General features: G+C 33.4%; 1 protein-coding gene across 3 annotated transcripts; it reads left to right on the plus strand.

Moving 5' to 3' along the window:
* Positions 1–1,677: 1,677 nt before the first annotated feature.
* On the plus strand, positions 1,678–21,821 carry LOC133176823 (CYFIP-related Rac1 interactor B-like). Of its 3 annotated transcripts, none has more exons than XM_061311890.1 (10): positions 1,678–1,740; positions 4,917–5,014; positions 8,363–8,484; positions 10,222–10,327; positions 11,912–12,048; positions 13,294–13,368; positions 14,341–14,546; positions 14,840–14,966; positions 16,649–16,719; positions 18,400–21,821. In XM_061311890.1, the coding sequence occupies exons 2-10, from the start codon at positions 4,936–4,938 to the stop codon at positions 18,464–18,466; spliced, it is 990 nt and encodes a 329-aa protein (XP_061167874.1). In that variant the 5' UTR covers positions 1,678–1,740; positions 4,917–4,935; the 3' UTR covers positions 18,467–21,821. The 3 variants fall into 3 exon arrangements, with proteins under 3 accessions (XP_061167874.1, XP_061167873.1, XP_061167875.1); XM_061311889.1 differs by lacking the exon at positions 4,917–5,014 and adding an exon at positions 4,763–4,856 and having other exon boundaries at positions 1,720–1,740; XM_061311891.1 differs by lacking the exons at positions 1,678–1,740; positions 4,917–5,014; positions 8,363–8,484 and adding an exon at positions 9,143–9,192.
* The last annotated feature ends 6,171 nt before the right edge of the window (positions 21,822–27,992 follow it).

Raw genomic sequence — 27,992 nt, forward strand, 5'->3', positions numbered from 1 at the left:
GGTATGTAATACCCTTGGCATTGGTGTCCTAGGTAAAAGTTTTTGGAGCACATTTCTTTTCAAGTACTTCTATGCCCTATTTTAATCAGAGGTGCATGGAAAATGCCTCTAGTATGTTTCATTGTACCAGACAAGTTTTCAGTTGCTGCAATTTTAGCTAAAGAATGACCAGGTCAATGTTTTTGGAGCAGGTTGAAGTTTTTGGAGCAGGTCTCACTTCCTAGTAATTATGAGCCCTATATTGACCAAACTTGCATGAATGATACATCTAAGGACGCACACTACCAGACTTGCTTCAGATGCTGGATCTGACCTACATTTTCCAGATGAGTGACCAGGTTTAAGTTTTTGGAGCAGATCTCATGTTGACCAACTTGCATGGATGATATATCTGAGGATGCACACTACCAGGCTTGCTTTGGATGCTGGATCTGACCTACATATTCCAGATGAGTGACCAGGTCCATTGGACCATTTGGAGCAAGTCCATTACCAAGAAACTACAAGGCCTATCTGAACCAAACTTGCATGGATGATGCATCGAGGGATGAACACTCTCAGACTTGCTTCAGATGCTGGATTTGACTTACATTTTCTGGATAAGTGACTAGTTTAAAGTTTTTAGATAAGTCCATTTCCAGGTAATTGCAAGCCCTATCAGACAAAATTGCATAAATGTTGCAAATAGGGATGTACAGTACTAGATTATTAGTTTAGTGTGGGACTTTGCCTTACTTTAAGACAACATTTGTTGAGGTGAGCTCTGTAATCTCCAATTACCTATGTTTATATGATACATAACTTTTGTCAATCACTTTGATAAACCTAACAAAGGAAACATAGATTCAACTGAAGTGCTTGAAAGACAAGTCATTGACTCTTTCTTAAGAGCTTGACAAGGTTACAATTAAACCACCAAGTCTATAATTATCAGTTATGTACTGTTTCTGGTTAGGGTGGAGTGCAGGGGCTTGTCACCCATTTTGTTACCAAATATCATGTGTACTGTAGATATTACTTTCAATTACAAAACAAACTTTAAGCCCTTTTGGGGAGGAGGTTTCTCTAGTACTTGTAAGTACACTGTTATTGCACATTACAGGGTATTTTCCATTTATTGAGATCAGGATTTATGGATTTGTTACAGTTAGTTCAGATAAATCATAATTTTTTAGTGTATCAAACTTCCATGGAAAGTTTGCCATGAGTTTTAATGTTGATGTAACTTTTGTTTTAAGTCTAATGACTTAACAATATAAATATCTAATACTCTAAAAGAAAAACAGTTAAGATTATGTATGCATTTGCAGAGAAACCCATTAAGTTCTATTTTCAAAAAAGGTAGATTCCATTAGAAATTTCAGTGCCTTTGTTTCTTTATACCCTGAATAAAAAAAACAAACAACTTTAAATATTCTTGTCATTGTCCTCTATGAAGGAAATTCTAAATATGTCAGATTTATTGAAAGTACAACAGATCTTGAGATTTTTTTTATAAGTCAATAAAATGACAAGGAAGTAACATTTCCCACTCATTTTTTTTCATTTGGAAACAAAACACTGGCAGGAAGTTTGTATTATTTAATAGTGGATAAAATTTAATTTGCATACTTAATGTTTTATGTCATGAAACATAGTCATTTAAATGGTTTTGTTAAATTTTCTTTTCAGATCAGATCCTAGAATAATTAAAGATTGGCTGGAGGTTCAGAGACGCCAGCTTTAAAGTGATTTAACAAGGTACCACTGTTAGTTAATGGTTTCAATTAGGAAAATTTTTATCGGTAAACAACACTTCATTTGAAAAAAATGGGGCTGATTCTTAGTAATTCAACAAGTCTTTGAGGAAGTGAAGTCAAAAGATTAGGATGAAACTTCCTGGTCATTTGATGGGAAATTAAAGACATGTATTATCATCAGTGTTTACAATTGAGATGTTGAAATTTTGCCCAGTTTCAGTTAAAAAGGAAATGGGTGTTCTAATTAACATCTAAAAGAGCTGTGGATTTCTGTATCTAAATTTGAATTTTGCCTGATCTTTTAATTTACTAGAAACTTAGATGTTATGAGGCACAGTCTTGAAAACTTACGGAAAAACAATACCAGAAACATGTATAAATTATCTCTTCCTGAAATAAGAATTGAGGAAGACTGTTACATGTCGAAGTATTGATTAACCCTGTATATATAAACATGTAAAGCCTATATGTGTTAAACCTTAGCATGAATAGAAATGATTTGATAATGCGATATCATGGCTAATTACTGTATTGATATTTGTTCATCCTCACATTAATCTGTAAATGGTAAAGTGCATTTAGAGTGTTATTCTTGATGATCATTGAGAGGTTGTCAGCTGTATGTAAGTATTATTATGATGATGTGGGTACAATCTTACAGAATTATGGCATATACTATGCAACTTGTAATCATGGGGGCCTGAATCATTATGGAAAGAAAATGTGAGAGGGTTATTTTGTACATGTATTGTTTTTCAGTTTAACAGAAACCAGTTAGCCTTGCACATGCACTTGTCACATTTATGGGTGTATGTTTATTAGCTCACCTGAGCCGAAGGCTCAAGTGAGCTTTTCTGATTGAAGAGTGTCCAGTATCCGTCTGTCGTGTGTTGTCTGTAATTTTTTCACATTTTCAACTTCTTTTCCAAAACCAATGAGTCAACTTCAACCAAACTTGCCACAAAGCATCCTTGGGTGAAGGGGATTCAAGGTGGTTAACAGGAAGTGCCACATCCTCTTTCAAGGGGAGATAATTAAGACTTTGTGAAAATTTGATGGCATCTTTAAAAAACTTCTCAAGAACCACTGGACCAGAGAAGATGAAACTTATGTGAGAGCTTCATTATATATTGTAGATTTAAATTTGTTCATATATTGACCCCTGGGGGAAGAGCGGGGCCACAACAGGGGGTCAAAGGTTTACATTAATATATAGGGAAAATCTTTAAAAATCTTTTTCTCAAGAACAGCAAAGCCATTATTAGTCATATTTATCCCTTAATATATAGGGAAAATCTTTAAAAATCTTTTTCTCAAGAACAGCAAAGCCATTATTAGTCATATTTATACAGAAGCAACCTCAGGTAGTGTTGTTTCAAGTAGTTTCTACATATTATGACCCCTTGGGGTAAGACGGGGCCTCAAAAAGCGGTAAATTTTTTACACAGGAATATTTTTGAAATATCTTTTAAAAAGTCTTTTTTTTCAAGAAGGGTAAAGCCATGATTAGTCATATGAATACAGAAGCATCCTCAGGTAGTGTAGATTCAAGATTGTTTAAGTCATTACCCCTGGGGTAGGGTGGGGCCACAACAGGGGATCAGTGTTTTGCATGGGAATATCTGGAGGAAATATCTTTAAAAATCTTCTTCTCACAAGCAGCAAAACCATGTTCAGTCATATTTAAATGAAATCATCCTCAGGTAGTGTAGATTAAAATTTGTTAAAATCATGACCCCTGGATGTAGGGTGGAACAGAAATGAGGGGATAGAAGTTTAACATGGGAATATATAGGAGAAATGTTTAAAAATCTTTTACCCAGGAACAGCAAAGCCATGATTAGTGATATTTAGACAAAAGCATTTGCTGGTAGTGTAGTTTCAAATTTGTTCAAATCTTGACCCTCAGGAGCAGGGTGTGGCCACAAATGGCAATCAAAGTTTTACATAGGAATATGTAGGAAAAATCTTTAAAAGTCTTTTTTCTCAACAACAGCAAATTCATGATTAGTCATATTTATATGGAAGCATCCTCAGGTAGTGTAGATTGAAATTTGTTCAAATCATTACCCCTTAGGGTAGGGTGGGTTCATAAAAAGTGATCAAAGTTTTACATAAAATTATGTAGGAAAAAGAATCTGCTGATGAGGAATAGAAGGGCTATGGTTACTCAGGTAAGCATTATGGCCCATGGGCCTTTTGTTATATAATGAATTAATATGGTCAAAGGGTGTTGCATTTTCATTATGTAGTTACATAGATAATCAATTAAACATTTAACAAAATGTGTACCATTCACTATTGAGATAGCCAAAGTGATATTTTATGTAATTACCTCATAGATACATAATAAACACAAAGTGTTTTAGGTGAATATGAAACAAAGCAGGAATTCTTGTTCTACTCCTAGTTCTGTTTAATACAAACAGGAAAATCTGATAGGACTACTTCCATGTGGCTTTTTCACTAGCACTTGAAATCAGGAAATGAGGCTGTGAATTTTAATTATTCAGCATGTAGATTGTTTAAAAGGGTAAGAGACAAATAATTGATTAACACATATGTACTCCATGCTTGTAAGTCCAAAAAGTGTTGTTTGTGAGGAACAATTTCAAATATTGGTGCATTTTTGTTTTTGATATTTATCAACATTCAGTTGTATTTTGAAGCTTGTGTGTATAAAATGGGAAGGCTTTATTTGATAGAGGTCAAGGTTTTATTTCAGGTCAAGGTCATAATTAGATGTCAAAGATCAAAGGGCAGTATGTGTTTATTCAGTTAACAGTTGTGATTTGTAAAAATTAACTGAAAAAATGTGATATTTTGTACCATACTAGTGGTATCAGCAGAAGCATAATTTTTCATGAAGGGATCTAATATTGCATGCTTTGTTTGCAGATACAAAGTGTGATTCACTGCTTAGGTTATAAAAAATGCAAAAACCTAGGTGATAATATATATAGATTGTATTATTATGCATGATTTAAATACTACCATATATATGTCATGTTTTGATTTTACAGAATTGCCATATTACTATGGGAAATTTGTTAAAGATTCTGTGGCGAGATGAAAACACATCATCAAACAAATATGACATTTTTGTAGATTTTGAAAGTAAGTGTATGCTGTTATGAAAGATGTAACCTAAATTTCCTCTGGTCATGATTTTTACAGCTGTATCCTGCCATCTGTAATGGGAAATTTGTTAAAAGTATTATGTCAGGCCGACTCCTCTGCTTCCAGAGACTATGACATTTTTGTTGACTTTGAGAGTAAGTTTCTTACCAAAACACTGAGGTGCCTGAATCCCACTGAATGTTGTCAATTTTTTTTTCTCCAACTACTTTGCCTGACTGCTTTTTAGATTGAATGGGCAACCTTATTAACATCCACATTACAACAGTACATATCAGTGAATATAGATTAGGGGGAAAAGATATTTCAATTTTTAAGGTTATACATTGTCTTAGAAAATTTTTATTAGAATAAGCTGGTGGAAATGCCTATTTCTTTCATGGACATATTCAAAACTAATTGCTTGACATGTTAAAACCAAAAACATTTTTAGCAATATCAGTTGAGTCAAAAGGCATTTTTTTATACTATACTTAGGTTTGAATTAAATGTTTGACCATTGTTTTTTTTAGTTTGTCTAAATTTAATTTTCACAAGTCACCAATGAAAGTTAAGTTCTTCAACAACTAAAGCTCACTCATTGGTTCAGGTGTTGGCATAATGGGGGCATTTTACTATAAGAAAAATGAGTAGTACCAAGGAAAAACCAATATGCCTGAGTTGGCATTTAAAACCATTATAACCTTCTGACATATACATGTAGTGTCATTGTAGATAGGAGGATTGATTGATTTTGAAAAGTAAACTAAGCGATTTGCAGCTTAAAAATGCAGTTTTTTTTTTAAAAATCTGATTTGAGTGAATTTTAGTACAAATATCAACTTCAAAATAAGAAATGAAAAAATCTGTTAGGTATTTCAAGTATTTCAGTAGAGCTATGGATATATTAAAGACTTCTAGTTTGAAGGATCAGCCCAATATCAGTCAAGCTTAAAATATTTTATTGATGAAGGATTACCTTGATAAAATTACTCAGGAAATCTAAGAAAACATCATTCAAATCTTTTTAGCTCACCTGAGCTTAAGCTCAAGTGAGCTTTTCTGATCACCCCTTGTCCATCGTCCATCCATCTGTCTGTCATTCCATCTGTAAACTTTTCACATTTTCAACTTCTTCTTAAGATCCACTGGGCCAATTTTAACCAAATTTGGTTAAAAAACATCCTTGGGTGAAGGGGAGTTTAAATTGTTAAAATAAAGGGCCAAACCCCCTTACAAGGGGAGATAATCAAGAAAAGACAAAAATAGGGTGGGGTCATTAAAATTTCTTCTTCTCAAGAACCACTGGGCCAGAAAAGCTGAAACTTAAGTGGAAGCATTCTGGGGTAGTGTAGATTCTAAATTTTTAAAATCATGACCCCCGGGGGAAGGGCGGGGCCACAATAGGGAATCCAAGTTTCACATTGCAATACATAGAAAAAATCTTTAAAAATCTTCTTCTTAAGAACCACTGGGCCAGAAAATCTGAAACTTATGTTGAAGCATCCTTGGGTAGTGTAGATTCTAAATTATTAAAATCATAACCCCTGGGGGAAGGGTGGGGCCACAATAGGGAATCCAAGTTTTACATTGAAATACATAGAAAAAAAATCTTTAAAAATCTTCTTCTCAAGAACCACTTGGTCGGAAAAGCTAAAACTTTTGTAAAAGCATCCTGGGGCAGCGTAAATTCTAATTTATTCAAATCTTGATACCTGGGGATAGGGCGGGGCCACAATAGGGAATCCAAGTTTTACATTGAAATATATAGGAAAAATCTTTAAAAATTTCCTCCTCAAGAACCACTTGGCCAGTAAAGCTGAAACTTATATGGAAACATCCTGGGGTAGTGTAGATTTTAAATTTTAAAATCATGACCCCCATGGGTAGGGCGGGGCTTCAATAGGTATTACAAAAAGATCGTCTGGTGAAGAACAGCAGGGCCAAAGTTATTCAGGTGAGCGTTGTGGCCCATGGGCCTCTTGTTAAAAATATTCGATGAAATAAAAATGTTCAAACACCCAAGCTCACACCCTCTCACTTAAAAGCAGGATTCTTTGACACATTTCCAGGGGTGTGCAATTAGCATCGCCCGACGCCCGGGGCTACCATTTTTTGGGGTCAGGCTAGTAGTTTTCTGCACGGAGGTAGCCCCTTGGGCTAGTAAAAATTAAAACTACCGATGTAATACATGAAAATAACTATCGGTATTTTCACTCATTTTTTGCTATTAAATTCTCAAGCAATGAAAAATTATCGGCAACATTCTCATACTGTTTGTAAATCTCCATAATCTTATCCATTTTGCAGTACTACCTGACTTACTTACTTCCACAAACGATCATTTTTATCTAATCCGAATTTCCTCTATTCCTCTGTTTATGAAAAATACACATGCAGATATCTCAATAAATTATTACGATCACTCAATCAACTGAAAGATGTGTTATGCGGTTTACATAAAACATATTTCCAGCGTATTTAAAAATGATTTTCATTTCATTTTAGATAAGATAATTTACCTAAATTCATTTTTATTTACTTTCATAATTATTAATTTATAAATGATTTAATTTTACTAGTGATAATTAAACTTTAATTTTAAAAAGAATGACATTAAAACCCTGACTTTTTCAACAATAAACTATTTTCTTTCAATATTAGTTGTTAACCCCCCCCCCCCCCCCCCCCCCCACACACACACACACACATTTGGGCTAGTAACTTTTTACTTGGGACTAGTAACTTTATTGCTGCCACTAGCCCGTGGGCTAGTACTTAATTTTTTAATTGCACACCCCTGATTTCTAACAGACTATAGGCATTTTTTTCAGCTTATTCCTCCCATTAATTTTTTTCAATGTTCGGTTTATAAGCATGTTATTCACTTGAAAAACATATGTCTGTGGTTTATATGCATGAAGCCTGCTGTATAAAAAACTATGCTAGTCATAATACCTTGTTAGATTTAAGAATTTCATTTCATAATACAAAAACAACTACATTGTACATTTTTTTATTTGCATGCTACTATTTATTGCAATAGTCATACAGTTGATGATATTTGATGAAACAGATACTAAGTAGCTCATTTTAGAAAAAGTTTGGTTCCATTTTTTTTCATGGACAAGTACATTTGTTCTTTTTATTGGGTGCAGAGGTTATGGTAGCTGTATGACTTTATGACATGTAAAATGCATGAAACATCAAACATCTAAAAATCAAACTTTTTCATTGTTCATGCCCACACTTTCCTTTTACCTAATAGCCATGGACTTATACAATCATGTATCTTTCTGACTTTTTAAAGCATTTTATAAATCATTTACTTCACTTATTCAGAAGGAGACAGTATTTAAAGCAAATGCTGGTATCATTTACAAATATATGTCTTTTATAAAACGATTTAATAAAAAATCAAAATTATGCATGAATCTTAACACATTTTAGTTTTGATTTGTTCCTTGGGTTCATTTAATGATATAAATTTATACTCTACTATATAGGTGTTCAGCCAACAGCAGAAGAGAAAGCAGTGTGGGAAAAGGTACAGGCTGTTCTAAATGAGAGTCAGACAATCCTACAGGATATACAACAGTATACAGGGGCCACAGAGGACATCAAACAGGTAGGCAGTCCTACAGGATATACAACAGTATACAGGAGCCACAGAGAACACCAAACAGGTAGGCAATCCTACAGGATATACAAAAGTATACAGGGGCCACAGAGGACATCAGACAGGTAGGCAATCCTACAGGATATACAACCTCAAACAGGTAGGAGGTCCTACAGGATAAACAACAGTATACAGGAGCCACAGAGGACATCAAACAGGTAGGTAATCCTACAGGATATACAACAGTATACAGGAGCCACAGAGGACATCAAACAGGTAGGCAATCCTACAGGATATACAACAGTATACAGGGGTCACAGACAACATCAAACAGGTAGGCAATCCTACAGGATATACAACAGAATACAGGGGCCACAGAGGACATCAAACAGGTAGGCAATCCTACAGGATATACAACAGTATACAGGGGCCACAGAGGACATCAAACAGGTAGGCAAACCTACAGGATATACAATCTCAAACAGGTAGGAGGTCCTACAGGATATACAACAGTATACAGGAGCCACAGAGGACATCAAACAGGTAGGCAATCCTACAGGATATACAACAGTATACAGAGGTCACAGACAACATCAAACAGGTAGGCAATCCTACAGGATATACAACAGAATACAGGGGCCACAGAGGACATCAAACAGGTAGGCAATCCTACAGGATATACAACAGTATACAGGGGCCACAGAGGACATCAAACAGGTAGGCAAACCTACAGGATATACAATCTCAAACAGGTAGGAGGTCCTACAGGATATACAACAGTATACAGGAGCCACAGAGGACATCAAACAGGTAGGCAATCCTACAGGATATACAACAGTATACAGAGGTCACAGACAACATCAAACAGGTAGGCAATCCTACAGGATATACAACAGAATACAGAGGCCACAGTGGACATCAAACAGGTAGGCAATCCTACAAGATATACAACAGTATACAGGGGTCACAGACAACATCAAACAGGTAGGCAATCCTACAGGATATACAACAGTATACAGGGGCCACAGAGGACATCAGACAGGTAGGAAATCCTACAAGATATACAACAGTATACAGGGGCCACAGAGGACATCAAACAGGTAGGCAATCCTACAGGATATACAACAGTATACAGGGGCCACAGAGGACATCAGACAGGTAGGCAATCCTACAGAATATACAACAGTATACAGGGGTCACAGACAACATCAAACAGGTAGGGAATCCTACAGGATATACAACAGTATACATAGGCCACACAGGACATAAAACAGAGTGAATACCTTAAAAACCTTTAGGAGTGTAGGGTAGGCAATAGGATATACAGACTGCTGAGGACATAAAATTGGGAGGAAGTTAGGGCTGAATATTATTAATCTCAAGGAGTGTGTGATAGGCAACAGGATATAGGGACCCTAGTTGACAAAAATCAGGCAGGCAGTCAAAGGGATGAATGCCAAAAATCACAAGGAATGAGTATGAACAAATCTAGGGGCTTACTCCTGGCTGCAGGCCCATAAAACTTAGATGAGCTTACCTTTGATCTTAGTCACACTTTTCCACTTTATATCCCTCATGTAAAAGTAAGATTGAGATCAAAAGTGAGCTATCTAAGCATTATGGCCCTGGAGCCTGGAAAATTTTTCATACCCGAAACTCTTCCCATTTATATAAGAGAATTAAGGTTGGTTGTAGAAACTTCAACTGTAAATTTTCTAGCTAACACTGCTTCTTTCTTTGTTTCAGGCCATAAGTAATCCAACAAATGATGGCCTACAAGAGAAGGCATGGGTGGCTGTATGTCCTCTAGTGGGGAGACTGAAAACCTACTTTGAGTTTGCTAATAAATTAGGTATTTATAATAAAATAACTTGAAAAATGATTAAAACACATATTTTGTTTTCTGTACATTCTGTTGAAAATTGTGCTTATCTGTGGAAATGTTTCACAAAGAGTGATTATGAAAAAAAATTCATAATATTTAAAAAAAGAAAAAAATCAAAATTTGTTCTGTTGTCATTGTAAACTTTTCACAATTTTATCTTCTCCAGAACTAGTGGGCTGATTTCAACCAAACTTGGCACAGAGTATCTGTCTATTGAAAGGATCGATGATTAAAAAAAAAAAAAAAAAAAAAAAAAGAAGTAAAAATGGGGTAGGTGCCATAAAAAAATCTTTTCAAGAACCATTGGGCCAAAAAGATTAAACTTATGTGAAAAATTCCTGACAAAGTGAAGATTCATTTTTATTCAAATCATGGCCCCTGGGTGTAGACTGGGGCCACAATGGGGGATCAAGTTTTAAATGGGAAAAATTCTTTAAAAATCTTCTCTAGAACAACAGAACCATAATTAGTGATTTAATATGCAAACATCCCTAGATAGTGCAGATCCAAGTTTTTTTGCTTTGTTTTTTGCTTGGTTTTGTTTTGTTTGATTTTTTTTTTTACATATCATGGCCTCTGGGGATAGGGTGGGGCCAATAAGTGATCAAAGTTTTGCATAGGAATATATATATATATATATATATATATATATATATATATATATATATATATATATATATATATATATATATATATATGTATATATATATATATATAAAATTTCTTTTAAAATCTTCTCAAGTAAGCAGAACCATGATCAGTGATATTGATATGCAAGCATCCCGAGGTAGTTCAGATTCAAGTTTTTTTTTCAAACATGGCCACTTGAGGTTTGGTGTGTCCCCAACAGAGGATCAAAGTTTTACATGCATGGGAATACATAAGAATATATATTTAAAAATCTTCTTAAGTACAGCAGGACCATGATTAGTTTGATTAAGATTGTTCAAGATTGTTCAAATCAAGCCCCAACAGTGAATCAAAGTTTTAAATGGAATTAGATATAGGAATATGCTTAAAAAAATTTCTGAAGTATAACAGGACCATTATTAATAATCTAAATATACAAGCATCCCCAGGTAGTGCAGATTCTAGTTTGTTTAAAACATGGCCCCCTTGGGATAGGATAGTGCCACAGAACGGTATCAATTTTTGACATGGGAGTATGTAGGAAAAAATCAGACAAAATTTTCCTATTACGAACAACAGGGCCATGGTTAGTGATATTGATATGCAAACATTGCCAGGTCATTTAGATTCAAGTTTTGGATCCCTTGGTAGGGTGGGGCCACAATAGAGAAACAAAGAAAAAAAACTTTTGAAAAAATCTTGTAAACATGGTCATGATTTGTCATATTAATATGCAAGCATACTCAGGGAGTGCAGTTTGATTAAATCATGGCCCCTGGGGCTTGAGTGAGGCCAATGTTCTGAAGAAAAGCAGGGCACTTATGACTTAGGTGAGCATTGTGACCCATGGGCCTTTTGTTCTCTTGGAAATACATGTACATGTGTGGGGTTTTTTCCCTATCTTATATATCATTTTTTCAGAGCACACTGTCCATGATTTGCTGGAAGTACTATGTTCAATAGACAAAACTCCTAGGGAGCACTTGGAAACACAGCAGGCTTTATTTAAACAGTTTGCACAGATTTTAGACTTTGTACTTAAGTTTGATGATACAAAGGTAGGCAAAATTCTGCTTTAATTTTACGAGGCCGAGTCTAATTCGCATGCACATGACTTTGCGCAGCTTTTTAGTTTCATACATTCGTAGGTGCAACATAACACTTATCCTAAGTACTGTATTGTAATTTTGATACAAAATTAACGTTATATTACATCATCTGTAACGTTTATATGTCTTAAAATGTGATTTTAAGACAATGATTAGGAATAAACGCTGAAATGGCTTTCACAACGTCAATGTTTTCCGGTTCTCTAAGCAATGCATGACACTGAAGAATGACGCATTACTCACTTGGGTTTTCAAGACGTCCATGGACATTTTATTTAAAACTGTTGACAGAACATCAAGAGGCATACCATTAATCTAAACGTTGTGATTTTTTACCGAAATAATTTATCCGCGTCGTTATATACAAATGTATGCCGCGATATTGCAAATATAGAGGTATTGGGCATTGGAAAAAAAATAAACTTTTTAAAAAATTCCTAGACCAAACCAGATGGTGAGCTTTTTGAAATTTCACAATGTGGTGATTTTTTACAATAACTTTCATGTATTTGACTGAAACAGAAATCCCAAGGGCAGAAATACAAAAAAACAAGGGGAAAATGTGATAATTTGGCACTTTTCCAACAAATTTCCAAAGAGTGCAATAGTAGAATTTGACAACTTTTGAGATGGCCCCCTAAGAAAACTTTTGAGATGGCCCCCTAAGAAATCGGGATGGTAAACATTTGATTTTTTTTATCGTAAAATAATTAATATAATAGTAAAAATTCATTTAAGAAAAATTTATCAAAATATCTAGGGTGGAAATAATTAGACTCGGCATTAAATTCAACATTAAGTTCTTCCATTGATACTGAAGCTGTGAAAATGTATTACGTGATGTAATCAATGAAGTCAACATTTTCTAAAATTAAATATTGATTGTTCTTTAAAAGTTTAATGAGTTTTATGTTACATGTTTATTTATACCATTATCTTGAATGGAGTACCATAGATTTAAACAGAAACATTTTTATGAGACAATAAGAAGAATGATGCACACTAGGGACCAATGCATGGCATCAGATTAAAGAAACATTTTTTTTGTATCTAAACTAAAAAATATGGAATGAATAGTCATTGCTCCAGAATGGGTTGCTGTAAAATGTACTTATGATTCAAGAACATGTACGTGCCTGGGGAAACTTGAGTGGATTGTACTGTTAATAAATCTGTTATCTGTTTTTATTTCAGATGATAAACCCTTCAATACAGAATGACTTTAGTTATTACCGAAGAACACTGAGTCGAATGAAAATGGCAAATGAAGTAAGAATAAGCATTTTATTATGTGACTTCTTTGTTTTACATAAACATATAGGTAATCTTGAATACAAGAACTCTGTAATGTGTTAAATAATATTAAGTTCCTTTGAATTTATTTTATTATGCTCCACAATGAATATGACCGGGGCTTATAATGTTTGACATATCCATCTTCCATTCTTCAGTGTAGCTGTCCTTCCGTCCTTCTATCCTTCTATCACACTTTGTGTTGAGCTCAGTTTCAAAGAAACTATTCAAGATATTTTTTTTTTCAAAACTCATATGCTGATACATATTGATGAAAACTATTCAACTGCATCAACATTTTTTGCCTTGACCTTTCCTTTGACCTTGACTTCACTTTTCTTTTAGTGTTTAGCTCAATTTCAAAGAAATTATTCAAGATATTTTTATCAAACCATATATACTGATACTTACTGGTGAGAACTATTCAACTTCATCAACATTTTTGACCTTGACCTTTCCTTTGACCAAGACTTCATGTTTCTTAATTTTGTGTTTAGCATATTCAAGCAATATTCAAGATATTTTCATCATACTTCATATGCTTATACATATTGATAAGAGCTATTCAACTGCCTCAATGTTTTGACCTGGACGTTTCCTTTGACCTTGACCTCCCTTTTCTCAAATTTATGTTTAGGTCAGTTTTGAAGATAACTATTCTAGATATTTTTGTGTAAGCTTATGCACTAATACATTATTTGGTGAGAATTTATCAACTTTGTCCATTTTTTTTTACCTTGACCTTCCCAGTGACCTTTGACTTTACTATTCAGTGTGTATAAACCCTAGTTTTCAAGATATTTTCATCAAACTTCATACACTAATATGAATTTTCATGTTGCGTTACTAAATGAGTCTTGGGCAGAGCATTCATGTCCTATGGACACATTTCTAGTTTGAAATATGTAAGTGGTGAGTAGTTTTCAGTATTAATATTTTAATTTACAGGATGACAACCAGGGCAGTGAGAATGTTGTTTCCAATGAAATGGCCAACAGGATGTCACTGTTCTATGCCCCAGCTACACCAATGTTAAAGGTACTTGGCGAGGCAACCACAAAGTTTGTGTCCACCCACAAAGAACTGCCCGTGGAGAACACCACTGACTGTCTGAGTACAATGGCCAATATCTGTAGGGTTATGATTGAAACTCCGTAAGTAATCAGGTTTCCAGTGCTTCAACTGCAAAGGAAATGTTGGTATCCTTAGTTAAATTCTATGAATTCTGTGTTATGGTCTCACAAATTATATACTGTAATGGATAAGTGAAATTATTCCTGTCTCAAAGGAGAATCTTGTCAATTCATATGCTCACATTTTATTTTGCATAAAAAATGTTCAACTGGGTCACAATGCATGTGATCATTAGAGAAAATTATCATAGATAATGTGTGTATATTTATACTATTCATTTGCATGTTCAATTTCATTTCTGTATTCTTAACAGGGAGTATGTAGCTAGATTCCAAAACAGTGAAACCAAATTATTTTGTCTACGTGTAATGGTGGGAGTAATAATTCTCTATGACCATGTACATCCTGTTGGAGCATTTGCCAAATCATCAACTATAGATGTAAGTTTTATCTTTAGAAAAAAAACAGTAAAGATCTGCTTTCCTTCACAACAACTGTTAAAGCACTTAAGGCAGTGAATGGGCAATACATTTCTGTGTCTACACTCTGCAAGAAATATATATACATTCTTGAAAAGATTATATTCTCAGTGTTTTTAATTTAGTGTATTCAAATATTAAGTGCAAACATAGAATGGGGTCTATTTGGTGCAGTCTGGAATACTTAGTATTGTGATTATAACTTACTGACACTCCTTTGTGGCAAAGTCGAGGAAGCTCTAAATCTTGCAAGATTTTTGGGGCATAACATTGTTTTAGACTTAAGTGACGAACAAATTATTTGAACTACATGTATTAGAATGGTGAAAATACAGTGTATTGTCTAGGATTGAACTCCAAATAGTAGGTTTTGTCTAATTAGGGATGTTTAGGGTATTTTATCAGCTTTCAAAAGTAACAAGTATCAAACAGAAATGGTTGAATTTAATTAGAAGATCGCAAGTCCGCTTATATAAGTGAAAAAAAAATAACGCATGAGGACTAGCTCCTCTCAAGTTTTACTAGTGTGGTTCAGCTAATATTCAGCAAGATGCTTCACCAGGACTTCTTAATATGTTCTTTAAAAATCCACAATGATCAATCTTGTGTTGTATTCAACAGCACATTGTCCCCAGGTAAAAGATTTTTCCTACTTCCTCTGGGAAAGAGTTCCATTAAGTAATCACAATTTCAAGTATTGGCAAATAAAAAAAAATGAATCCAACTAACATAAGTACATGTAAAGAACATGAAAATTAAAATGTTGAATCAATTCAGAAGAAATAATGTGCCTAGTAAAAGATGGAAAATCTGAGAGAGAATTTAAAAAAGTAAATAAATGCTTGATATCGCAATTACTTAACTTAAGGGAACTCTTTTGTGGTGGAGGTAGGAAACATTAATTAGCTGGGGCAACATGCTGTTGAATACACTGGGAGATCGATCACTGTAGATTTTTAAAGGACATTTAAGAAAGAAGTCCTGGTGAAATATCTTGTTAAATGTTAATTGCACCACAGTGATAAAATTTAGGAGATGCTAGTTGTCTTGTGTTACATTTCTGTAGATATTTTCTGTTAAGACGACTCTTCTAATAATAAATTTCTGATGAGCATTACTTTTGGAAGTCTAAACATTCTGAATAAGAGGACTTACTTTCTGAAGTGCAACCACTGGTAATACATTGCACTTTCAGCATACCTGTTCAAATCATTCAATTGTCACTAGCGTAAACAATATTTAATGCCCCAAAAAATGATGTGAGATTTAGAGCTTTCTTGAATTTATCACAAAAGAGCGACAGTAAGTTAGATATATAACCACGAGGTAATCCTGATACTAAGTATTGAACATTTATTATAAAATTGTTAAAGACATCTTCACAAACCCTGCTCAGAACAAACTAGTTCAAAAGTTAAACATTCAAATTACAGACATTGAATTTTTCTTTTTTTAATGGGAAAAAAATTAAATTGATATTAAATTCCCTACTTGTAATGAACTTCAAAGTTACAATTGTAGTACTTGTATGTGTATGAGGACTGTGCATTTTCATCTTTAGATGGTTAATCAAATTCTGATGTAAGGCTAATAATAAACCCTCTTTTCATTTTGACTTTAAGGAATCGATGCATATATTTCAGATCAAAAGTTGTATCAAAGTACTGAAAGAACAAGAACCAGGAAGAGTAGAGGGCTTGTTAAATGCCTTAAGGTAAAGTCATTCTGAAGAAAATATTTTGGGATGTGAATATTTTTGAAAATAACTTTAGTTGCAAAATGCTGCCATATAGCCAATTGAAACTTTTTTTGAAGAAGGACGAACCAATTCTCTATACAAACTATTGATTTAGTTCACAGTGAGTTTCCAGTGTTGCATGTACAATGTAAAATATATTTCAAAAAAACATTTAAAGGACACATGTAAATCTCTTTATTTCCAAGTAAAGACACAGTATCTGTTTGGCCTTTGCAAGATTCCTTGATAGAATTTGTGGATAAGTTCATATTTGAAAACATTTTGTGTCTTAGCATTGCCAAGGTAAATAATACCAATAAGACATCCCATTATAGCGTCTGATATTAAGAAATTGATTTGTATGTAAAAATATTTGTAAATAATATTCAGATACAAATTTCTTTCAATATTGTTCCAGATAAACATATCTGATTCAGTGATGCCAGCTAGTTTATATCCAATCCATATACATGTGTATAGAGAATTGTAAGCGTGAAAGAATTATATAAATGTGTAACTGTTAATTCTTGTTTACCCATGATCTCCTTGGTAAAATTGATCATTCCAAACAAAAAAAAAGTATTACTTATTTTCCTATTATTTTATTTACAGTATCATTTCATTGATTTCTGCAAAAAATTTTAGCTCACCTGAGCTGAAGTCTAAAGTGAGTTTGTCTGGTCAAAATTTGTCCATTGTCTGTCGTCATCGTAAAGTTTAAACATTGTCATCATCTTCTCCAGAACCACTGGGCCAATTTCAACAAACTTTGCACAGAGTATTCTAGGGTAAAGGGGATTCAATTTTGTTCAAATGAAAGGCCAAGCCCTCTTCAAAAGGGGGGAAAATTAAGAAAAAATAAAGAAATTGAGTGAGGTCATTCAACTTCTCAAGAACCACTGGGCCAGAAAGGATGAAACTTATGTGGAAGCTTCCTGACATAGTGTAGATTCAAATTTGTTCAAATTATGACCCCCTGGGGATGGGGGGGGGCACTATGGGCAATCAAATTTTTACATAGAAATATATCTTTTTAAAAAATGTAAAAATCTTCTTCTCAAAGAATAGAAAGGCCATGATCAGTCATATTTATATGGAAGCATCCACAGGTAATGTATTCTCAAATTTGTTTAAAACATTAAACCCTTTTGGGTAGGGCCTAGCCACAATGGGCAATCAGAGTTTTATATAGGAATGCATAAAAAATCTTTTAAAAAAATTTCCCAGGAATAGCAAAGTCATGATTAGTCAAATTTATAAAGAAGCATCTTTAGATACATGTAGTGTAGATTTAAGTTTGTTCAAATGATAACCCCCAGGGATATGGTGGGTCTACAAAGAGTGCTCAAATTTTACATTCATGGGGTATGGTGGGTCTACAAAGAGTGATCAAATTTTACATTCATGGGAATAAATAGGAAAAAGAATCTGCTGGTAAACAAGAAGGGCCACAGTTACCCAGGTAAGCTTTGTGGCCCATGGGCCTCTTGTTATTTTAATTGAAATAAGAATTTTTTTTTGACCAACAGAAGTTATTTGATAGAATTTAAATTATAGAAATGATTGTGATGAAGTCCATGACATTTAATTCTGTTTAATATAGCATATTTCTGGTTTTATTGGTATATTGCAATTTTATATTAATTATCTTTACAGATATACAACAAAAACATTAAATGATGAAACAACACCAAAAACAATTAAAGCTATGCTTGCAGGCTGAGCACGTGTTTCATATGTAGACAAATCGATGCTTTACATTAATTCACTGCATATTTTTCTTGTTTCTGTGTGTGATTGTGCTACCAAGTGTTCAGACTGACAATGGTGTGTTTTATGGATGAGTGACTGGAGTTGTCTTTGCTTACATGAGATATTGGCAGCTGATGTTTTAATGTCCGGGAGTTATAACAACATGTTACCATGGAGAATTGTGATGTCATTGTAAGACAAAGAGGAGTGGAAATACAGAATACTTTCCTCATTTAGTTGTGGACTGCATTTTGATGAATTACATTTCCTTAATTTTGTGGCAGGATCCAAAGAACCCAAATAAATTTTTTTTTTTTTTTTTTTTTTTTTTGAAAGGCTGAACACCATGTTTTTGCATTGAAAAAAAATCAGTGTCTGTTAAAATCAGGTGCTTTTTATTACATCTGTTATCACCTGCATGCTTTTCCCCCTTTTCTTATTTATGGTGAATATTGATTTGATACCGGTATATCACATTCATGTACCTACTACCATCCATTTGTCAAGTAAGGAGCAGTTCTGATATAAGTGCTATTTTTCATATGTCCAATAGTCTTTTTTCCCCTTAACAAAGTTGAGGTAGAAAAAACATAAAATCAGGGTTAGATTAGTTGTAGATTGAAGTGATAGTCTTAGGTTACTAATCAACATTTCATTGAATGGGTGATTTTTGAAATACATTGTCCTTGAAGAGAAAAACTTTTTAATTATGTTTATATTTTTAATAATAATTTTGAACTATTCATGAATTGAGCTTTTCACAAAACCTAGCTAGAATTACCAAATGTGGTGTATATAATTAATTAATTATGTATCTTTTTGTGCTATATATTATTCCTTACATGTCAGATTATTATAAAAAGATACATGTATTAATGTATGTTGTTAAATGTGTGTGATATGAAAAAAGAAATATCACATATGATATTACCATAAAAGAGGTTATTTTAGTGACAGGCAAATTTTGCAATTTTTAAAGTGGGAACGTTTTATCAGCATAATTAATTTTCAGCGATTTTTTTGGATTCCTCTATTTATATTTGTCGATCTAATTTTATTTTACTTTCAATACTAAAATCTTTTTGGTTTAGATGCTTGTTACAATTTTTAATGTCACACTCAGAATTAGCAACATACTTGGAAACAGGTTAGGACAGCGATAATATCACATGCTTGTAATTTATGCATGTACGGTTCATAGATTTCTCAAAACATCAGTTTTGTGTTTGAAAGAAGCCAAATAAACTTGATGTCAATCAAAGCTGTCGATATAAGATTGATTGAAAACAACAAACAGCAGATGAAAAATTCTTGTGACAATCTCCGACTTTTATTTGTTGATGTCATATTTCAATGAGACATTCAGTAAAATAAGATAAATGGGGAATGTTTTTGAGAGTAACAGTTGAAACTGACACCCATCAGAAAACTATTGTCACCCTCGGCAGAGGCATCAGTTTACAATGGTTTTCGGGTGTCAATTTCAACTGCTACCCTCCAAAACATGCACCGTTTATATAATTTATATTACATATATTTTAAGCATTGCCAGGACCATCGCTAATAATGCCAAGATAGACTGTCCCTAAAAATTCCTGTCATATGGTAATGTTAATCCAAAACAAACAAAATATTTAGGATCAATAAGAAAATACACGTATTTATATTGTATATCTTTTTTAGTACTAAAGAATGTTTATTTTTATCCAGTATTAATGCAGTAATTGCATTGTAATAGACATTTAAGTAAACAATGAGGGTTAGTTTAAATATTGAGTGTTTGAAAATCTGTCCATGACAAATTTAGAAGGGTATTTCTTGACATCAGTAGTTATGTACCGGTAATCTAACAGTCTGTCAGACCTTGTGTTTTTTCAATCTTTACACTTAATATAATTTTCTATCTCTATAAATTTGGGTTTTGGAAATAACATCAAAACTTCATAAAAATAGACAATTCCATGTTTCATGTAACACATAAAAATGCATAATGAAATAAAAGTGCTGCAGTATTTTGAATTAGCTTGTACACCAAGGCTTGGTGTTTGTCAGACACAGTTTCTTAATTTTTCTTTAAATTTTGTAATATTTTTTTTATTCAGTATTAGTGAAAATATGTAATTTTCTTATAAGTTTTTCAATAATAATTAATAGAGGTAGACATTTTCAATAAAAAATTGTTTTAGGGGAGATGAAAAAAAAACCCAGTAATATTATAAAACTACATAGATGTGATGTTACAGATTATGCATATGAATACATTTTAGTAATTTGTTTTGAAAAACTTCATCAGCTCAAGTAAATGTAATGTAGTTGTTTTAATATATATGACATGTATGATGTTTAACACATTCCAATTTCAGCATATCGGCCTGTACATGTAAATGTATTGTGTAATCATCTGAGAATAAGGGTGGTTGTGTTTGTTTATAAGAACTGTTTTAAAAAGTAAATACAAACTGGTACAAGAGAGCTTATTGTTGAGTATATATTATGTACTGCATTTATAGCTTTATGTCAGTAACCATTTGCTTTATTTAAGATATTAAGATGTATTTCTTTAGAATGCCATCTTTTTCTAACTTTTCTACTACAGTATACTGGGTATAACATACCTTTGTGAAAATTCTTTTATTTGATATATAATTCCATATAATTTTTTTTATTCTCTGTCTTTTCTATGCAAAGATAAACCACATTGTTCAGTGCATGCTATTAAATTTTTTTTTGACCTACTACCTTGTCTTTCTGATTGCTTAACCAAATCCATCCTCACAACGTTAGGGGTCCTGTGTCAACTCAATGGGACCCCTGACATATTTCATTCATGTCTATTTGGGGTTTGGGGGTTGCTTCTTTCATTGAGAGGCACCAATGGAATTGAAGTAGACAGATAATGTAAACAGAAAGGCTTAATTTGATTGCTTGAGAGATTAGAAAAACAAACAAGATTTGTAATTTTCCCGAAAGATGTCGCAGCACTCAGCCTGTAAGATACTGAATGAAATTTGTCAGGGGTCCCACAGCAATGAGTTGACACAGGACCCCTGATGTTGTCAGGAAGAACCACCTCCTTTGTAAAAAACACTTTGTTAGAGAATGATCATATCACCTTAGGTAAGCTTTGTGTACTTTTGTGATAGATACCATTTTTTCTCTCTTGGTGTTCTGTATTGTCTTCAGTTACTAGAATACATGGCATTCACTGAGAAGACTGTAATAATTGTTTTGTTAGAGATGTGTGTTGCAGAATTACATTGGCCATTTTAAGACTATAAAAAATATCAATTTTATATAGATCAAAGAAAATAAATGTTGAAAACCTGTATGTTTTTTTTTAATTATGAACTATTATTCATATTCTGAAGCTTTTTTAGCCTGGAGATCAACCAGGCTCTGGATTTTTTTTTTTTTTAGCTTTCTGAGTTGATAAAATTGTTATGCCCCCCTTCAAAGAGGGAAGGGCATATTGCTTTGCTGCTGTCTGTTGGTCGGTCAGTCTGTCTGTCGGTCCACCAACAGTTTCCGTTCATGTTCTAGGCAGAGGTTGCACATAATGAAATGAAATTTGATATACAGATTTATCATAAGAATATCTAGGTCAAGTTTTGTTTTGGGTTCAATTGAGCAATTTTTTACAGAGTTATGCCCCTTGGACTTAGAAAAATTCTAATTATTTGCAGTTTCCATTCATTTTCTTTGCAGAGGTTGCACATACTGAAATGAAATTTGGTATACAGATTTATCATAAGAATATCTAGGCCGAGTTCTGTTTTGGGTACAATTGAGCAATTTTTGACAGCTATGCCCCTTGGACTTAAAAAAATTCTAATTATTTGCAGTTTCCATTCATTTTCTTTGCAGAGGTTGCACAAACTGAAATGAAATTTGGTATACAGATTTATCATAAGAATATTTAGGTCAAGTTTGGTTTTGGGTACAATCGAGCAATTTTTGACAGAGTTATGCCCCTTGGACTTAGGAAAATTCTAATTATTTGCAGTTTCCATTCATTTTCTTTGCAGAGGTTGCACAAACTTAAATGAAATTTGGTATACAGATTTATCATAAGAATATTTAGGTCTAGCTGCAGAACTGTAGCTCTCTGGTTGAGAAAATTCGGACAGATAAACCAGAGAGCTACAGATCCAAGCATTGTAAAAACCTTCGATTCACGCCGCTGCTTTTTTGTCGCTCGCTTCGGGTTTTATTTCTTGTATTTTATGCTTTCCCCCGCTTTAAGAATAGTATCCGATAATTAACCATATATTTTACTCTTATTCCTGATACTTTATTTACCTTTCAACGGTCCAAACGGCCGTATGTGGAGTATGGAATATCAGTTGAAAAAATGCATTCCGACATCCATGATTCATTGATGTCGTCCTGAAATAACACGCCCGAGTTTTATTTATCTTATTTCTTTTTTACGTACATATTGTCTTCTTTATAGACAATATTCATGATATTTGAACCTCCTGTATTTTAAATATTTTTTTATTTACATTTTCTCGACAAGTGCATGTATGTTCTTTGAGAGGCCTTTTTTCACACAACCCCAATATGGACATCTGAATATTTTAATCCGACATTTCACAACCATTCATGGCTGTTTGGGACCTTTGAAAGGTAAAAAAATATTAAGAATAGGAGTAAAAATATATGTTTAATTATCGGATACCATTCTCAAAGCGGGGGAAGGCATAAAATGCAAGAAATAATACCCGAATCGAGCGACAAAAAAGCGGCGGCGTAAATCGAAGGTTTTTACAACACTTGGATCTGTAGCTCTCTGGTTTATCTGTCCAAATTTTTTCAACCAGAGAGCTACAGTTCTGCAGCTGATTTAGGTCAAGTTTGGTTTTGGGTACAATCGAGCAATTTTTGACAGAGTTATGCCCCTTGGACGTAGGAAAATTCCACTTATTTGCTGTTTCTGTTCATTTTCTTTGCAGAGGTGGCAAATACTGAGATGAAATTTGGTATACAGATTTATCATAAGAATATCTAGGTCAAGTTCTGTTTTGGGTTTAATTGAGCAATTTTTGACAAAGTTATGCCCCTTTGACTTAGGAAAATTCCAATTATTTGCTGTTTCTGTTAATTTTCTTTGCAGAGGTTGTACATACTGAAATGAAATTTGGTATACAGATTTATCATAAATAAAAATATCTAGGCCAAGTTCTGTTTTGTGCACAATAGAGCAATTTTTGACAGAGTTATGCCCCTTGGACTTTAAAAAATTCCAATTATTTGCAGTTTCTGTTCATTTTCTTCGCAGAGGTTGCACATACTAAAATGAAATTTGGTATACAGATTCATCATAAAAATATCTAAGTTAACTTCTGTTTTGGGTATGATGGAGCAATTTTTGATAGAGTTATGCCCCTTGGACTTGGAAAAATTCCAATTATTTTTTTTGGGGGGGGGGGGGCATAATGGTTCACAAACATCTCTTGTTTCTATCATTATGTCCCTTGATATTTTTGACTTCCTCATAACTTTTTATTGCAAAAGTTGAAGGAAATATAGTCATATATAAAAGAATTGTCTTTCATGTAATACCTAGATTTAAAGATGAACATGATATTTGTTATTTATGTTCAAATTAAAATTTTCACCAATTTTGAACTTGAATAACCCCATGTTTCTATAATTGAATTGGCTTAAAACTGTGTCTGATATTTAAATGCGGAGTCGGTAAGTAAATTGGTTATTGTTTTAAATTTCTAATTCTATGAAACGCAATTGATTTAAATTGTGTAATTTACAGGAAAGTCCTATCTTTATATAAAGTAATAAAAGAAATAGAAAGATCTTTTTAATTTTAGTTAGTCTGAACTTCTCAAAAATATGCCATATATGACTTTAATAAAAATACATATGAATATATGGTATGTTAGGATTTACTCAATTAGAAAATCCATCTTGTATTATACACACTGAATTAAAGAAACCACTTGCATAAATTCCATGTATACTGAACCATTCCTATCCCACAACATGATAGTTTACTGTAAAAGACTAAATGGCATGGCTAAAAACCTTTATATGATGTTTTGGCTAAAGGGAGGTGTTTTCTAAAGAATATGCTTGCTTCTTAATTTATATGAGGTAAATAAATGTGGAAGGTTATTGGAGGGAAAAAGATATGAAAAGGAAATGTGATTATAGTGCTTTGAAATTTAGTTGTTCATTTCCTCCCTTCTACCCCCACTGTGTGGTCACATTCCCAACATTAATAATTTACTTCAGGTGTACAGATAAAAAATTAAACAAATGTCAAACAAGTAATTTCAATCAAATGTTAACAACTGTACAGTAAAACTCAGTTATATAAAGAACTTGCTTATATATAAGGAAAATTTGGCTAAATAAGGAACTTTTTATGAATCCTGTAGAAGACATTGACTTTGTTTCTTATATGAATATTTGAATCTCAGACATAAGGAAGCAAGCTGTATTTAAATTCAGCACGATCAAATTTTGATATCATGGTGATTTGGACAAACTCCTGAGTGAGTTACACTGAATTCATGGTGAATGCTAATTATAAAACTAAACATGTCTCCCTCCTCTTTGACCATATCTCTTGACATCACCAAAGGGCCTTGAAGTTATATGCTATCCTTGAATCAAGGTCATAACATCTCTCATGTAATGTATGCAACAACTATGCACTTACCTCCCAATTCATTTCAGTTAATTGAGTTCCAAATACATGTACTAGTATATGACTCAGACACAGTTTAAACATTTCATTGCCTATGACCAGAGTGACCTTTTAGATATAACCTTGAGTCAAGATCTTGATAAATTGTAATCAAATGCAATAAATACTAAAGATTGATCTCATTTCCATACCAAGACCCAATGTTATAGCCTGCACACTAGCATTTTATGGCCCAGTGACCTAATGGCCTTCAAGACATACTATTAAAATTTTCAAATTTCTTTGTCTGAGATAAAAGAACAAATAATTAAAAAAAAACTTGATCTCTTTATAAAGCTATTGGTTCATCGATAGGTGTTGTTTTAAAAAAAAAATCATATGCGGGGCAGGAAAGAGAGAAAGTGGGTTGGGCTTGGAGCACTGAATTTACAGAATCATGTAAATATAAGGAATACCTGTCTGTTTTTTTTGGTTTTATGATGATGATCAAGCAAAATTTTGGCTTTTGTGATAATTTTATGCAAAAATGCCTTCAGTGTTTATACAAATTATCACACAAGCAAATTGCTTGATCACAGTATAAGACAAAAATACTAGACAGTCAATATTCCATAAATAGAGAAGATACTAAGAAATGGTAAACCTTCAGGTCATGGGTAACAACATAAGAATCAAAGGATGATTCCACTAGGTCAGCCGATGCACTAATTTTGACAGATAAAGAATGAAGCAGAAATTATCTCGGTTATACAATAAATGGGTTACATTGAAATTGGCTATGTTTAAACTCTGTATTTATAGAATTGTTATGCTCAATAATTAAAGATTATGTTTTAAAATTTAAGGATACAAAGCACAAACAAAATTTGATGCATGGATTGGTATATATTTAAATATACTGATATGTATATATTTTTTGACTGATTTTGAATAGAAATGACATAAATCCCTAAACTATAAAGATATCCCAAGTTTTTAGATATGCGAAATTTTCTATGTAATCCTTTACAAAATTTTGCACACATTTTTTTCCCCACTTTACCTGGTAAACATTATTCAGGTTACTTACTTGAATATAAATCTATAAGTCTCAGAAATATTGCTGATTTCTGGGGAAAAAAAAGTTTGTGTTATTTATTCTTAAACTGCAGAATTTAAATAATTGGTGCTATTTCAATTCATACAAGTATTCTGATATCTATAAACTTTTTTAAATGTCATTTGGCAACAATGTGTTGTTTCTCTATTTTATCATTATTTGTCATAGCATTGAAACTTCTCTTTATATTAAACTGAAGTCAGTAACAGAGACAGAGATTTATGCACTAGCTTTGATATTTGAAAGAAAAATCCTTAAAACAACACATCTGGTAGTGTAAGATACATGGCATCCTACTAGCTTGGGTTAGTGGGTTAACCCTTTAGCTTGATCAGCAGAGCACTGGACTGGCATGTCAGAAGTACAGGGTTCAAATCCATTCGGAGGCACATATGGTGCCCATGTTGGGACCCAGGTTTTCTCTGGCAGGTGAAATGATTGCCCACAGAACTTTGACCCACAGGCATTGGAACTCTAAAAGAGATGAGGACTTCTCATTCTCTGGATGAGGACAATGTGGTAGTGTAAGATACATGGCATCTTACTAGCTTGGGCTAGTGGGTTGACCCTTTAGTTTGATCAGTAGGGCACTAGCTTGACTGGCATGCCAGAGGTCCTGGTTTCAAATCCATTCAGAGGCACAAACATGTCTCTGTTACATTAATATTCTTAATCAAGAAATTGTATGCATATATATAGCCTCAAGCTTATTTGAAAATGACTCAATCTGGAAAACCAGAGTCACTAGGCATACAAAATCTAGAGGAGCAAAATTCAAAGTAACTAACTTTATATAGACTTATGGAAAACAAGATGGACTTACATTAAAAATTGTCAAATTATGTTTAAAAAAAATATCACAATGGCATGGAAAAGCAAAGTATCTCCCGACTACATTAGTCAATGTCATTTTCTCCTGCACACAGTTAACTGAATCAGATGTGCTCTTCACAACATTATGAATACAATGTACCAGTCAATGTCCTTGTAATGACCTTTGATCTTTTGGCCCTGGAATCAATATTAAGATATTCCCCTAGACATCTACGTAGCAACTATGAGGCTAAAAAAAGGCCAAATTACTTACTTTTTACTTATCCTCTCCGTGCCTCGGAGGACGCATGAGGCCATAAATTTACTCTATAAACTTGTCTACAACCTACCATAGTAAACACAATATCACTATACTTAAAACCATCCTCAAACCTTGAGCTTTGACCCAGGAATCAAAACTTATTCCTCTGACCAACATGCATCGATTGCTGTGGCAAGTACATGAGAATGAAATATGAAGATAACGAACAGTATTCAATCTCGAAAGTCCAATGAAACGATACAAATTTGGGGCAGAGCAAACACGGACCTCAATATTTAGAGGTGGGATCAGGTGCCATGAAGGAGTGAGCATCCCCCGCCAACCGGTCACATCCACTGTGTGCTCCTTGTCATGATCAGGAAAAAAACATGGAAAAATCTGTAGATAGTTCAGTGTATACTTTAATAATGGCTTAACAATTAGTAAGAAAAATGTCAGTCAGCATTTGACTCAATGATAGGTTGTATGTGCTGACAAGGTCATTGTATCGACCGTAAAACTTGCGAAAAGATGACTTCAAACGAGACTGTTGATATCCTTGTTTCATCAACTTGTTTGTCAATAGACTGAAGGGCCGAGTGATATTCAACTATAAATTGTGTCCATTAAGATTGGTTTACATCCATCAT

This window comes from Saccostrea echinata, unplaced genomic scaffold (genome assembly GCF_033153115.1).
Source record: "Saccostrea echinata isolate AGI-Se365-2 ecotype Australia unplaced genomic scaffold, CSIRO_AGI_Sech_v1 ptg000081l, whole genome shotgun sequence".
Classification (NCBI taxonomy): domain Eukaryota; kingdom Metazoa; phylum Mollusca; class Bivalvia; order Ostreida; family Ostreidae; genus Saccostrea; species Saccostrea echinata.

Bases quoted from the DNA above. Each gene is read 5' to 3' on its own strand.
- LOC133176823 (XM_061311890.1), top strand. From the start codon at position 4,936: ATGGGAAATTTGTTAAAAGTATTATGTCAGGCCGACTCCTCTGCTTCC. The intron at 12,049-13,293 runs GTAGGCAAAATT...TTTTTATTTCAG, and splicing joins TTAAGTTTGATGATACAAAG to ATGATAAACCCTTCAATACA. The intron at 14,547-14,839 runs GTAAGTAATCAG...TATTCTTAACAG, and splicing joins AGGGTTATGATTGAAACTCC to GGAGTATGTAGCTAGATTCC.